Source organism: Girardinichthys multiradiatus, chromosome 1 (genome assembly GCF_021462225.1).
Source record: "Girardinichthys multiradiatus isolate DD_20200921_A chromosome 1, DD_fGirMul_XY1, whole genome shotgun sequence".
NCBI classification, from domain to species: Eukaryota; Metazoa; Chordata; class Actinopteri; order Cyprinodontiformes; family Goodeidae; genus Girardinichthys; species Girardinichthys multiradiatus.
In genome coordinates, this window is record NC_061794.1 from 16,784,245 (window position 1) to 16,796,094 (window position 11,850).

Below are 11,850 nucleotides of genomic sequence, written 5' to 3' on the forward strand. Positions count from 1 at the left end.
GTGGTTCCTAGAGTCTCTAGAAGTAGAATGGGAGGCAGATCCTTTAGTTATCAGGCTCCTCTCCTGTGGAACCAGCTCCCAGTTTTAGTCCGTGAGGCAGACACCCTGTCTACTTTTAAGGCTAGGATTAAAACGTTCCTTTTTGATAAAGCTTATAGTTAGAGTGGCTTAGTTTATCCTGAGCTATCTTCCTTATTTTTTACCTCCGTCTTCTTCCCTCCCTGTTGGTGTAGTTATGTTGCTATAGGCTTAGGCTGCTGGAGGACATAACGACCACTTTCACCCTCTTCGCTACATTCTCACACTACTCTCCAATTTTGCATTGTTTGCTGTTATTTCAGCTTTTAACTTTGTTCTCTCTTTTCTCTTCCTAGAAGCTACACCTGGCCTGACTCTGTGTCTACCTGTGACACCTTTCTGGAGAGGGGAATCGTCCGAGCTTCTGCTGGCAACAACTTAATGCTCACCCTCTACCGATGATCCACATAGCCCTGTCTTTTAGTGTTTAACCCTTTCTCTCTCCTAGACATGGAAATTGACTGAGCTTTTACAGTAACTAATTATACGTGCTCTCTTTCAGACTCCAACCTTGAAAACTGGCTCAGAGTTTATCTGTTCTTTCTTTCTAGGTGAAACGACTAAAGGAGCTACATCCATTAACATTTACTTTTCCTTCCCATAGAAAGTACTTCTGGATCAGTGCTTCTTTGTTCTCTTTGTGTCTCTGCTCTGTTCTCTCAAACCCCCAGTCGGTCGTGGCAGATGGCTGCTCACACTGAGCCTGGTTCTGCTGGAGGTTTCTTCCTGTTAAAAGGGAGTTTTTCCTCTCCGCTGTCGCTACATGCATGCTCAGTATGAGGGATTGCTGCAAAGTCAACGCCAGTGACTGTCCACTGTCTCTACATGCTCATCCGGGAGGAGTTAATGCTGCAAGTCACTGACTGGATGCAATCTGCTGGGTTTCCTTAGATAGAAAAACTTTTTATCCAATTTGAATAAAAAGCTAACTGCGACTGCACTGTTCAATTGTTAGGATTAATTGGAATGTATGTACCTGACTGTTGTGAAGTGCCTTGAGACAACATGTGTTGTGAATTGGCGCTATATAAATAAAACTGAATTGAATTGAATATCTCCTTATCTTAACCCTGACCGCCGTGTATACCACACCAATAAAACAGGGCTGTCTCCAGCAAAACTGTAAGCGGTGACCCACACAAATGGCTTTCTCCACCCAAGATTGGAGTGTGCATGCGCCACAGAGGGGAAGGTGTGTTGCCTGCAGCACTGTTGGCGGGAAGGTGGAGCCCCCTCTCGACATGCAAGATAGGTGCACCCTCATTTGACTGTTGCCTGCAGAAACATTTTATGCGCACAAACTGGGAGCTGTAGGTGCAAACATTGCGTGAGTGGGGTAATTGTGCTTGGGAGACTGTGTGGGGGGAACACAGTGCCTCTTAGGAACAGGACCCCAAAACAACAACATCAAAACACCTTTTGGGTGGCCGTGGAAAAATGGTGAGCATGTCTTCCTCCTCCTGAGGCCTCTGCAGTTTTAGTTCAACAGCTAGGTGGACTGTATCTTCTTCCTCTGGGACGTCCTGTCCCTGAAGTCCCTTTAGGAAGACACTTGCTCCAGGCCTTCTGGCTGGGGGCTCAAGCTCGTGGGCCACGCCACCCTCTTTGGTTGGGGTGGTGGTACGGCCCGAGCTGGATTTGGGTCCCATATCACATCTGGGAATAATGCAGTGCAGTCCTTTAGTCTGTTTCTTCCTGAGCTGAAATTTTGTCTGTATGGTGCCAAGAGAGAAAAGGTATCCTCACTCGTCTTGTTGGATGTAACCGAGTATCCTGAACGACGAAACTGCCAGCAGAGCATGAACAATCCCCAGACAGGGGAGAGGAGAAGCACTGTGCTGGTCCTTGTCATGAAGTGAGAAGCTGCACCCCTGAGGACAGGGATGAACTGAGGATTTCTGCTTCTCTTATGTTAGCTTTGTGCTCATCTCGAGCCACAAAAGACAGACCGGAATACTTGAAATTAATGCTTCGAGGCCAAAAACAACTACCAGCCGGCAGCAGTGGCTAACTCCAAAAAAAGCAGTTAAGCTAACTCCAAGTAGCCTCACAAAACACAAATCTAAAAAGCAGCAGCTAGCTATCCTGACTCCGAGAGGTGTTCGTAGTGAGCTGAAGAGCATATGAATTGAGTAATGATGTGATGATAGATTGGTATATAGTGCAGGCGGGGCCTGTCACTTGTCGTCATCGCATCATTTGCCCAGAAGGTGTGATTAGAGGTGGTTTCAGCCAGGACATGCAGGGGCGTGATATCCCATACTTCATGTGTTGTACTGAGTGAATTGACTGAAAGGGAACAGATGTGGTATTATGATTCATACCACTTTAACAGTGGCTGAAGGCAGACTTAAAATGTTAAAAGTAGCATTGTTGTCTGCCTCTTTTAATCATTTTAATTTTGTACTCTATGAATTTCCTCTCTTTGCTTTGTCTTCTCAGCTTATGACTTTATAGTTCATTCTTAGTTTCCTATTTTCTTTTGCAGGTATCCTGAAAAATCGCCTTGGTTGTCAACCTGCACTCCAGGGTCTTTCCACCATGGGCCGAGTGCCTAGTGAGCTCAACTGGTACCGAACCTCTACACTTGGACACCGAGGTGTTCCAGCAGCTTCCTATGGTCGCATGTACTCTGCCACAGCCGGTGCTACTGGAGGTTCTGGTTCTCTCTCCCAACCAGCTTCCCGCTACTCCTCAAGGGAGCACCTGGACTCACTTGCCAGGAGGCAGCTGTCCAGGGATCCCCTTGGACGACAGACAGTTGGGGGTTCAAGGGAGCGTCTGGACTCCCGGGGTTCCAGGGATAACCTGGATCTCCTGCCTAGGAGGAGAGATCTAGGGTTGGGACTCGGAGCAGGGCTGGGGGGCCTGGATCACCAACGAGTCTCATCATCCAGGGAAAACTTGTCAGGATCCAGGGACAGACTGGACAACCATCATGCCACCAGCTTCCATGCTTCAAGAGAGGACTTGAGTGGAAATGGGGGAGCTGTTGGAGCTGGGATGGAGGAATACCTTAGTGGGTCCAGGTCCCAGTTGAACACATTAACTCGGCGACAGGCTTCACGAGAGCACCTTGGAGGGGCTCTGATGAGTAGTAGGTCGAGGGAGCAGTTGGAAGCCAACGGGGTGGGAGTTCAGGTTCAGCCATGTCGGGAGTGGCTTCGTAGTCTACCCCCCCGGCAGCCCTCACACCCCGACCAGCCTTTATCTGCCTCTCCTCCTCCCCCAATCTCAGAGGAGCCACAACAAGAACAGCTATCTCCTCCAGCTCATGTCAGAGGACGTCTGGACTCTGCCCCTTCATGTAGGTACCCTGGTCAGACTGTCCCCCAGTCTGCAGGTTCAAATCCAAACCCTCTGGTTAGACAGCCGTCCAGTGAACAGCTGGACATTTTGTCCTCTATCCTGGCATCCTTTAGTTCCTCTGTCCTGACTCCTCCTGCTGCCTCTAACCCTGGCCCTAATGGTTCCATCCATGGACCTTCCCCTTCCCCACCCCAGTCTACCACTTCTCACAGCATATCGGAAGTGTCTCCTGACTCAGAGTAAGTTGGTCTGGGTGCGTCATACTCAGCTAACACCCACATCCTTCTGTGTTCATGTTCTGCTCTAATTTTACCTTATATTATCCTGAAGTATTTTTCTTTTTCAGATAACTTGTCAAGCTGTTAGCTTGTCTCTATGTGGCTGTTTGCTTGAATTTGAGTAAATGTTAGATCAGATCTTCCAGGCAGTCAGACAAATAACAAGGACACCCAGTTAAGTCAGAATTCCAACTTGGAAAGTCAGAGTTTGCTGAGCAAACCTGTGAATTCAATATGGCTGCACGCACATAGAATTTAATAAAAGTTGCCAGTATAAATTACAAACCATGCAGTTTTGATGGCTTGTAGCTCAATAAACCAGTGTCACATAGGCTACTGGTGTGAAAAACATATTTTACAACATGGTTCCCTTGTGTTTGAATGTATAAAACAGAGAAATATATTGTTATCAACTTAAACTAATTATTATTAGCACCAAAGCAAATTCTACTGTTTTGTGACTTGTAACCAGAACGCCCTCAGTTCAGGTGGAATGTTATTCCCAATTTTAAATTCCAACTCCTAAGACAACTCAAAGACCGCAATAAGTATCTGGTTGCTTGACTCTTAGTAGCTGTTAGCTTGACATTAAGGTTTCTTCACACTTGAGGTGTTGGTTTAAAATGAACTCTTGTTTGTTTCCTCCTTTGGTGTAGTTTGTTTGTGTAAATGTGAACACAGCAACCACACTAGGGTGCGGACCAAAACAACCGTACTGAGACTGTTTGGAGAAGGTACAGTTCCATAGGAGCTCTAGCTTGGTTCATTTATGGCGTGAATGTGATCCAACCTTGATTCAACACAGCTAATAGGTATACGCTGCAAGCTTGAGCCAAGCACCTTCTTGTAGCCAGGTTTGCGTTGCATTGTGGGATGTGGAGTAAATAAATTAATAATAATAATAACAACGATGGTGGCATGCATGAAGCACCATGCAACTTTTAAGACATCTCAAAATCATTTGGAATGCTTCTAAGATCATTTTGCCTAAAATAATACCCAGAAACACACTAATTATATGATTAAAATCTCTGTGTTTTTAACTAGCTCAGAAGACAGCATCTGCTTCCTGTATTTATGTTTGGTATTTCCACCCTGGACACATCATACCAATAAACATACCAAACAATCTCACGTGGTTTGTAGCAACTATTGGTACGTTCGGAGTTTTCTTTGTGTGAAAAGAAACTGAACCACCGCAAAAAGTTACAAGTTTACAAACCTCACAACATATTTGGACCAAAGTAAACGAACTATAGATGTGAAAACGCCCTTAATAACTGTTCGCTTGAGTCTTGGTGGCAGTTAGCCTGGCACCTAGTAGCTGTGAACTTGATTCGTCAAACTAAAATTGTCCTCAAGGCCGTGTGCTGCCAGTATTGCACATGACAGAAGTAGCACACACAATCTTGCTTAAATCAAAAAATAGCCTTTTATAAGTTATCATTTTGCATTTTGTTGTAATAAATCTGAATTGGGAGCACTGGCACATAAACTTACTGATGTCACTTATCTTTTTCTTTTACCTCAGAGCCCACAGAAGCGAAGGACAGTCTTGATGACAGCCTCCGCGTCTATTAATGCATTGCAACAGTGCTGGGACAAGCTCAAAGGTCGTGAATGAGCCTGAACTGAAGGGACAACCTTGGAAATAGAAACAAATTGAGTCAGAGGAGCCAAATAAGATGAAGATTGACGAAAACAACATTTTCAGACAAAACAGGTTGTGACAAAAAAGGAAGTTTGTGAGTGGGACGTTTTGTGTATATCAAGTTTTTAAGTCCTGCTACTCACATTCTATGGCTCTATGGACAGTGAATCAACTACCTAATTCTACTGAGAACAGTTAGACAAAAAGGAAGATAACAAATTGAAAGCACTCCTCAGATGTTAAACACACATGACCTAAATCTGACAAGACCTGTCAAAACAGAAGAAAAAACGTGTCTGTAAATAGCCTTTTTATACATTTTTTATCTTTTTCATTGAAGGTGAAAAAATATCTTGTGATGTTTCTTTTTTTTAACGCAGTCATATCCGTGTGAGGTTGTGAATGAGGTTGAAGCGAGTGCTGTCTTGTGTGTTCCTGAGGGAGGAAATTTCCTCTGCACAGTAAAAAAAAAATCTTCAAATTTCTCCCCAGAAATACATTTCCCTTAGAATGTTTTCCTCAAACCTTTGAACTTTACGTAAAATGACATGGATCCGGCAATAGAGTATCTGATGAGATTAGGGAAAGACGTGGTTGAAGGGATAATATCAAAGTATCAAGAAGTGATTGTAAACAGAGAAAGGAATATTTTAGGAGAGGACAACTGATGGAGCAAGATGATTGTGCAAAGAAAGATTGCAAACAACACATTTGATTCAAAGCTGGTTGTTCAACTGTTGAAGGTGGTGTCTGCTGTGAGAGATTGGAGATTGTACTGTTTTGTGATCTGATGTATATAATCGTGACCTTGTCATCTTTCTCTGTTGCACCTGGTGCTGTCTGAACCAGACCCTATCAGTCCACTGATGTAACAGGAAAATATCATCAGAGTTATAAAAACCTGGTGGGTGGAAGTTGATCTTGCCATCTGCCTCTCCCCATGGGGCCAGATCGAGTAACAACCACTTTTAAGAACCCCTCAAGGTATCCTTTACACTTTGATGCATCATGACTCAACCTGCCTCGAGGTGCACCACAGGAGCAGCTGAATCTCTCCAGCAGCAACCAGGAAACTCATTTGTAAAAGCTTCTTGAGCAGAAGGCTCTTGTGCAAACCTAAGCCAAAGGGACATGAATCAGTGTGAAGCATTATTTTATCCTTTTTTCAGCTATGAAAATGCCTTCCATAGGGTGTGAAGACTATGGAAATAATCCACTTTTCCTATAGCTATAATTTTTTTACATATATTTTGCCACAAATATAAACCAAAATGTTTTGTTACTGAGGCCTTAGTTCTACACTACAATACAAACAGCTGTTTGGCATTTTATTTCACTGTGTACTGTGCATCTGATTTTGATTTAGATGTGACAAAAGAAAAAAGATAACAATATTGTTGAATCCCAGTGTGCTCAAACATTTATTGAAGAGATGAAAGCTTGGATGCAGGGTAATGTATACCTGAATATATTTGCTCACAGCATCTTTTCTCTACCAGACTCTCCTTAACGGGAAATATTCCAGACAGGAAGCACTTTTTCAAAATCTAATTAGGCTCCAAAATGTTCGTCATGCGCTGAGATAAAGTGTTTGCTACTAAAACACTTTCAGACAGATTGTCTTTTCCAACCATCTGGAGATTTAATGGAGATGAAGTATTATTTGAGATCAGCCAAAGCTCCTGCTGCTGTGTATTAGCTAACAAAAGGGAAGATGAGATGTCAGCAATGTCAGCACTCAAACCATGTGTTTTTTTTTTTCTTTAGTGGTAGGTATCTGAATGAGCTGCTGTTTCTTTCACTTAGATGCTGGCAAAAGCATGGAGTTCAGGCTTTAAAGGGATAGTTCAGGATTTTATGAAGTGAGGATCAGTTAAAAGGTTATAAGCAGTTATTATTTCACATGCAGTACATAACTCTGGGTCTTCAGTTAGTATAAATCCATGTAAGCTAGTCCTGATGGCTCAAGTTAACAATCACTATTAATCAATGAATCATTAAACATCAGTCCAGTTTGCATTTGGTGGATATTTGCACAAAAAGCGATGATTATTTATACAGAAAGTGGAGGGAGGAGGTGGTGCGCCACCAGTGATCTTCCTGTGTGGACTGAGAATGGAACATTTAAATTGTTTCTGGTCAGAGTAAAAATCTGTAAAATAAAATTAACAACAGTATTTTTGCTTTTAAAACAACTTAATTTTGTGTTCAGCAGTTAATCTGAACTGAAACTCCCCAAACACACAAATAGAGAGGAAACATGATTAATCATAGGTTTTTGATATGCACTGCTTTCACATTTTTGAGATTTGAGATGTTTAAGATGGTAAAGATCCACTTGCGTTTAGTTCTTTTCAGAATAGCTTTTAGCTGTGGCCTCCAGAACCAGCTAATTTTAGTTTATACTAAATGATAATGACAAAAGAGTTGACATCAGAAGATAGTAACTGCCAATAATCTTTCAATCCTGAACTATCCCTTTAAGGCAAAAACACATCTTCAGAGCTATGTATAAAAATAAAGGTCTCACTGTGTTTTTTAAAACAAAAAAGTATTATTAATTTAAAACAATCTGGCAGATGTTTGTCTGAAGGAGCAATATGTTCCACAAAAATATAGTTGCAAACCATGAAAACAAGAAGTAGATACAAAAACACAAGTGTGATCAAATCCAACAGAATGGACAGATAAGAGAGCAAAAGTTATAAAGCTAGATGTAGTGAGTAGGAGAATAAACTGGGTCAGTAACCATGACTGTGTTGTAAAACACATAGCCACGGGGAGGAAGGTGTGGACAGCACTCGTCACGGAGACAGAAATAGACAGAAAGACAGAAAAGAGGAGGGACATGCCGACAGTGGAAATAAAGACACACATCACAAGCAAGTGCATATTTTCCTGCTCTGACTGCAGCTCTGTCAGCCCCGTCTCCCCAGAAAGTGACAACAAACCTGATCCTGACAGCATTATTGCCAAAAATGTTCCTGCAGAAGGAATGCCACCTGTCAGTTTCTTAAAGGAGCAGTACACCTAAAAACTATAATTCTCCTCTCCGTTTTATCTTTTTCTCAAATTGTAATGACATGAGATCTATTTTATTTAGTGATAATTTATTAACATTGTATGAATGATTTATCTGACCATTTTTTTATATGAAAGTTAATTTCTAATCAAGACTGTTTTCTTTTAATCCAAACATTCCCTATTCTTACACATTACACATTTTAACTTTTATTTATTGTTAATTATGATGCAAGTCTCTCAAGTCCACAAATTCCTAAGGGATAAACAACAGGAAATGTGTTCAAATAAAAGTTTATATGTAAACAGCAAATTAAAATCTGATGCAAGGCAGAGGAATGGTAGCTGGAAGACTCTGCCAAAACCAACAGACCATAGTGAATTTAAGGTACATTTATCTTCTTTAAATGGCACACTTACATATGATGAATGTGTGGTTTACTCTTGCAGCTATGCTTCATATGAAATCTGCACATAACTGGTTATTTGTCTGCTTTGACACTGTATCCACCTATAAGTAATAGTGAAAGAACAAGAAAAAGCTTCAAATCCAGGATAATTTGGTTTGAACCAATAGGAGCCATTCAACAAAAGCCAGAGAAGACAAATTTGAGTCTACAACATTGTCATGTGTTCTGGAAAAGGAAAACAAGAGGGAAGGAATGGCAGATAAAGGTGGAGGAATAATGAGAGATTGTATTTGTTGGCTTGTGTGTTCATTATGAGATGCCTTCTGCCCTGCCATCGGGACGGAAACAGCTGTTCCCGTTTTCACAGTAACAAGAGAAATGTTGGACATTAAAAAAAATGAGGGATTCCTACCAGACTGTGTGTGTGTTTATATTCCGTCTTTCTGTGCGACAGAAAGTACTTTGCTGTTTTCATTTTCATGAAAACATTTTAAGGAGTAAAGCAGCAACCAGAGGAAACAAAGTGACAGGAGGTGATTCTCTGTGGCTTGTTTTGACTCTCAAAGTGCTCTGTCACAGTCAGAGACATGCTCAGCTGCCAGCGTAATACAGTCAGCTCAGGGCGGATGCTCTCTGACACAATATCACCATTTATATCAGCAGCTGTTACAGTGCTTTGAAAAATAACTTGTACCACATTCAATTGTTTTCACATTTTATTTGACTCACCCACATAAAGTAGTACGTAATTGTAAAACGGATGGAAAATAGTACTGAATTTACAACTTTTCTTAAATAGAAATTGTATTCAGCCCCTTTACTCTGATACTCCTAAATCAGATCCAGTGCCACCAGTTGCCTTCAGAAGTTACATAATTATTGTAGTTTAATCTCAGTATAAATCCAGGTGCTCTGTGAAGGCCTCAGAGGTTTGTTAGAGAACATCATTAAGCAAACGTCATCATAAAGACCAAGAAACACACCACAAGGTCTTGGGATACAGTTGTGGAAAATGTTAAAGCAGAGTTAGGTTATAAAGAAGTGACCTAAACATCCAATAGAGGACTCTTCTATCCATCATCTGACAATGGAAAAATTGTAGTTTAACTGCAAACCTACAAGGCCATCTTCGTAAACTGTCCGGACAGATGAGGTGAGCATCAATCAGAGAATCAGTCATAAAACTCATAATAACTAGCTGCAGAAATGCACAGCTCAGGTGGGAAAGGACAGCTTTGAGGCACATCCTTTACATATCTGAAATGTTTGGCCTACAAGCAAATTGCAACAAGGGCCAAAGAACTACTAACATCGTACATCATGCTGTGTGAATGTAATACACAGGGAAGCTGGACAGCGTTGATAGAGAAGATGAATGTAGTTAAATACAAGGCAACCCTTAAAGGAAACCTGTTAGAGGCTAAAGATCTAACACTGGGGTGGAGGTTTACATTTCAGCAGGACAATTACCTAAACATACAAGTAGAGCTACAATGGAACAGACTGGATTATGGCACATGTATGCATCACAATGGCCCAGACCAAAATCCAATTGAGAATATGTGACAAGACTTGAACAAAGATGTTCAGACACTCCACTGCTCTGAGGCTGTTTTGTAAAGGACAGAAATAGTAATCTCTAGATGTGCAAAGCTGGTAGAGACATACTTGTAAAGGATGACAAATGTGCTGGCAGCAAAAGGTGGTTTTATAGCAGGAAGTCAATTCAATTAATAAAAAATACTTTATATATCCCAAAGGGAAATTAAATGTTATAGCTCATATTAAGCAAGTTTCTTCACAGAGCCGTTGTAGATGCTGATGGCTGTGGGCAGGAAGGATCTCCTGCAGTGGTCTGTCTTACAGCAGATCTAAAGAATCCTCTGACTAAAAGACACTCTGTTGTTGTACAGCAGTCTGATGAAGAGGATGCTCAGTGTTCTCCATAATGTTCTTCATTTTATGAAGAACTCCTCTTTGCACAATGATCTCCAGAGGAGTCGCCAGAACAGAGCCAGCCTTCTTTATCAGCTTGTTGATCCACCCTACAACTGCAGTATCATCTGAGTATTTGTGCAGATGACAGGAGTCTGTCTTGTACTGGAAGTCTGAGGTGTACAGAGTGAAAATGTATGGTGCAAGTACAGTCCCCTGTGGTGCTCCTGTGCTGCTGATGACCTGGTTAGACACATAACCCTTTTTTTCAAAGTGTGGGGTGGGGTCCAAATTTGGGGGGAGTAAAGGGGAGTCATGACAGGGGGTAGGAAGAACCTTCCTGATATTTATTTATATTTTATATTATGCAAGCAGTACGTATGTATAGCCGTTCAGTATTGCAGCTGGGGCTTGGTTTCACCTTGAACAAATAAGCGTTGCCATGGTGAAACAGCAAGACAAGGGCCAAGAGCACCTGGCTGTGGCATGGTTCCACTGCAGCCTCTTAAAATGCAACACATTGTTTTACTTCTATCTTTGAGTTAGACACGGCTGCTGCACAGTCCACTTTATTTTCGAAAGTGTAGTTCTTGTTTGCTTCTTTATTTAAAAAAAACAAAAAACATTGTTGAGACAAAAAAAGGACAAAAAAGTATCATGGAAATGTATTTAAAAACAAGAAATATAGTAAGACCAGAAATATTCTATAGGAATAAGGAGACAATCCCAAATGTGAGTTTAGTGGAAGGGTATCTAGAATAAACCAAAATCATCAAGCATAGCACTCCAGAGGCAGCCATGGAGACACATCAAGTCACGAACTTCCAATCAGAGAACCCAACAATGTTGGATTGTTGAAAAAGCTGGCTATGTTCTGTGACCAGCTCAGAAATACACTTTTCTAGAGTACTTCAGACATTACTGTTTATAAAACAAGTGTGAGCATTTTCTGTGCTAAACCTAACTTCATGCTAATGGACAACAATAACCTCCACAGTGCTCTAAGAACATTTGTATGGAACAATAAGGCACATTTAACTATTTTAACTTGTGTTTGTTTAGGTATTTTTAGCCCAACAGAGGTCTATTAGTTCCATTAAAGAAAAATCTTAATATTATGTGAAGCCTACCTCAAATATAACAATAATAATAGTTCTGTTTGAGTAAA

The 11,850-nt window shown here is 41.3% G+C and overlaps 1 protein-coding gene across 2 annotated transcripts in view; it reads left to right on the top strand.

The window, feature by feature from the left end:
* celsr3 (cadherin, EGF LAG seven-pass G-type receptor 3) overlaps positions 1 to 9,158 on the top strand; it is a 148,055-nt gene extending 138,897 nt beyond the window's left edge. For both annotated transcript variants that reach the window (XM_047368701.1, XM_047368709.1), the window contains 2 exons: positions 2,567 to 3,626; positions 5,197 to 9,158. In XM_047368701.1, coding sequence (XP_047224657.1) covers positions 2,567 to 3,626; positions 5,197 to 5,224 — 1,088 coding nt within the window. In that variant the 3' untranslated portion in view covers positions 5,225 to 9,158. The remainder of the gene's footprint in view (positions 1 to 2,566; positions 3,627 to 5,196) is intronic.
* Positions 9,159 to 11,850: the final 2,692 nt, after the last annotated feature.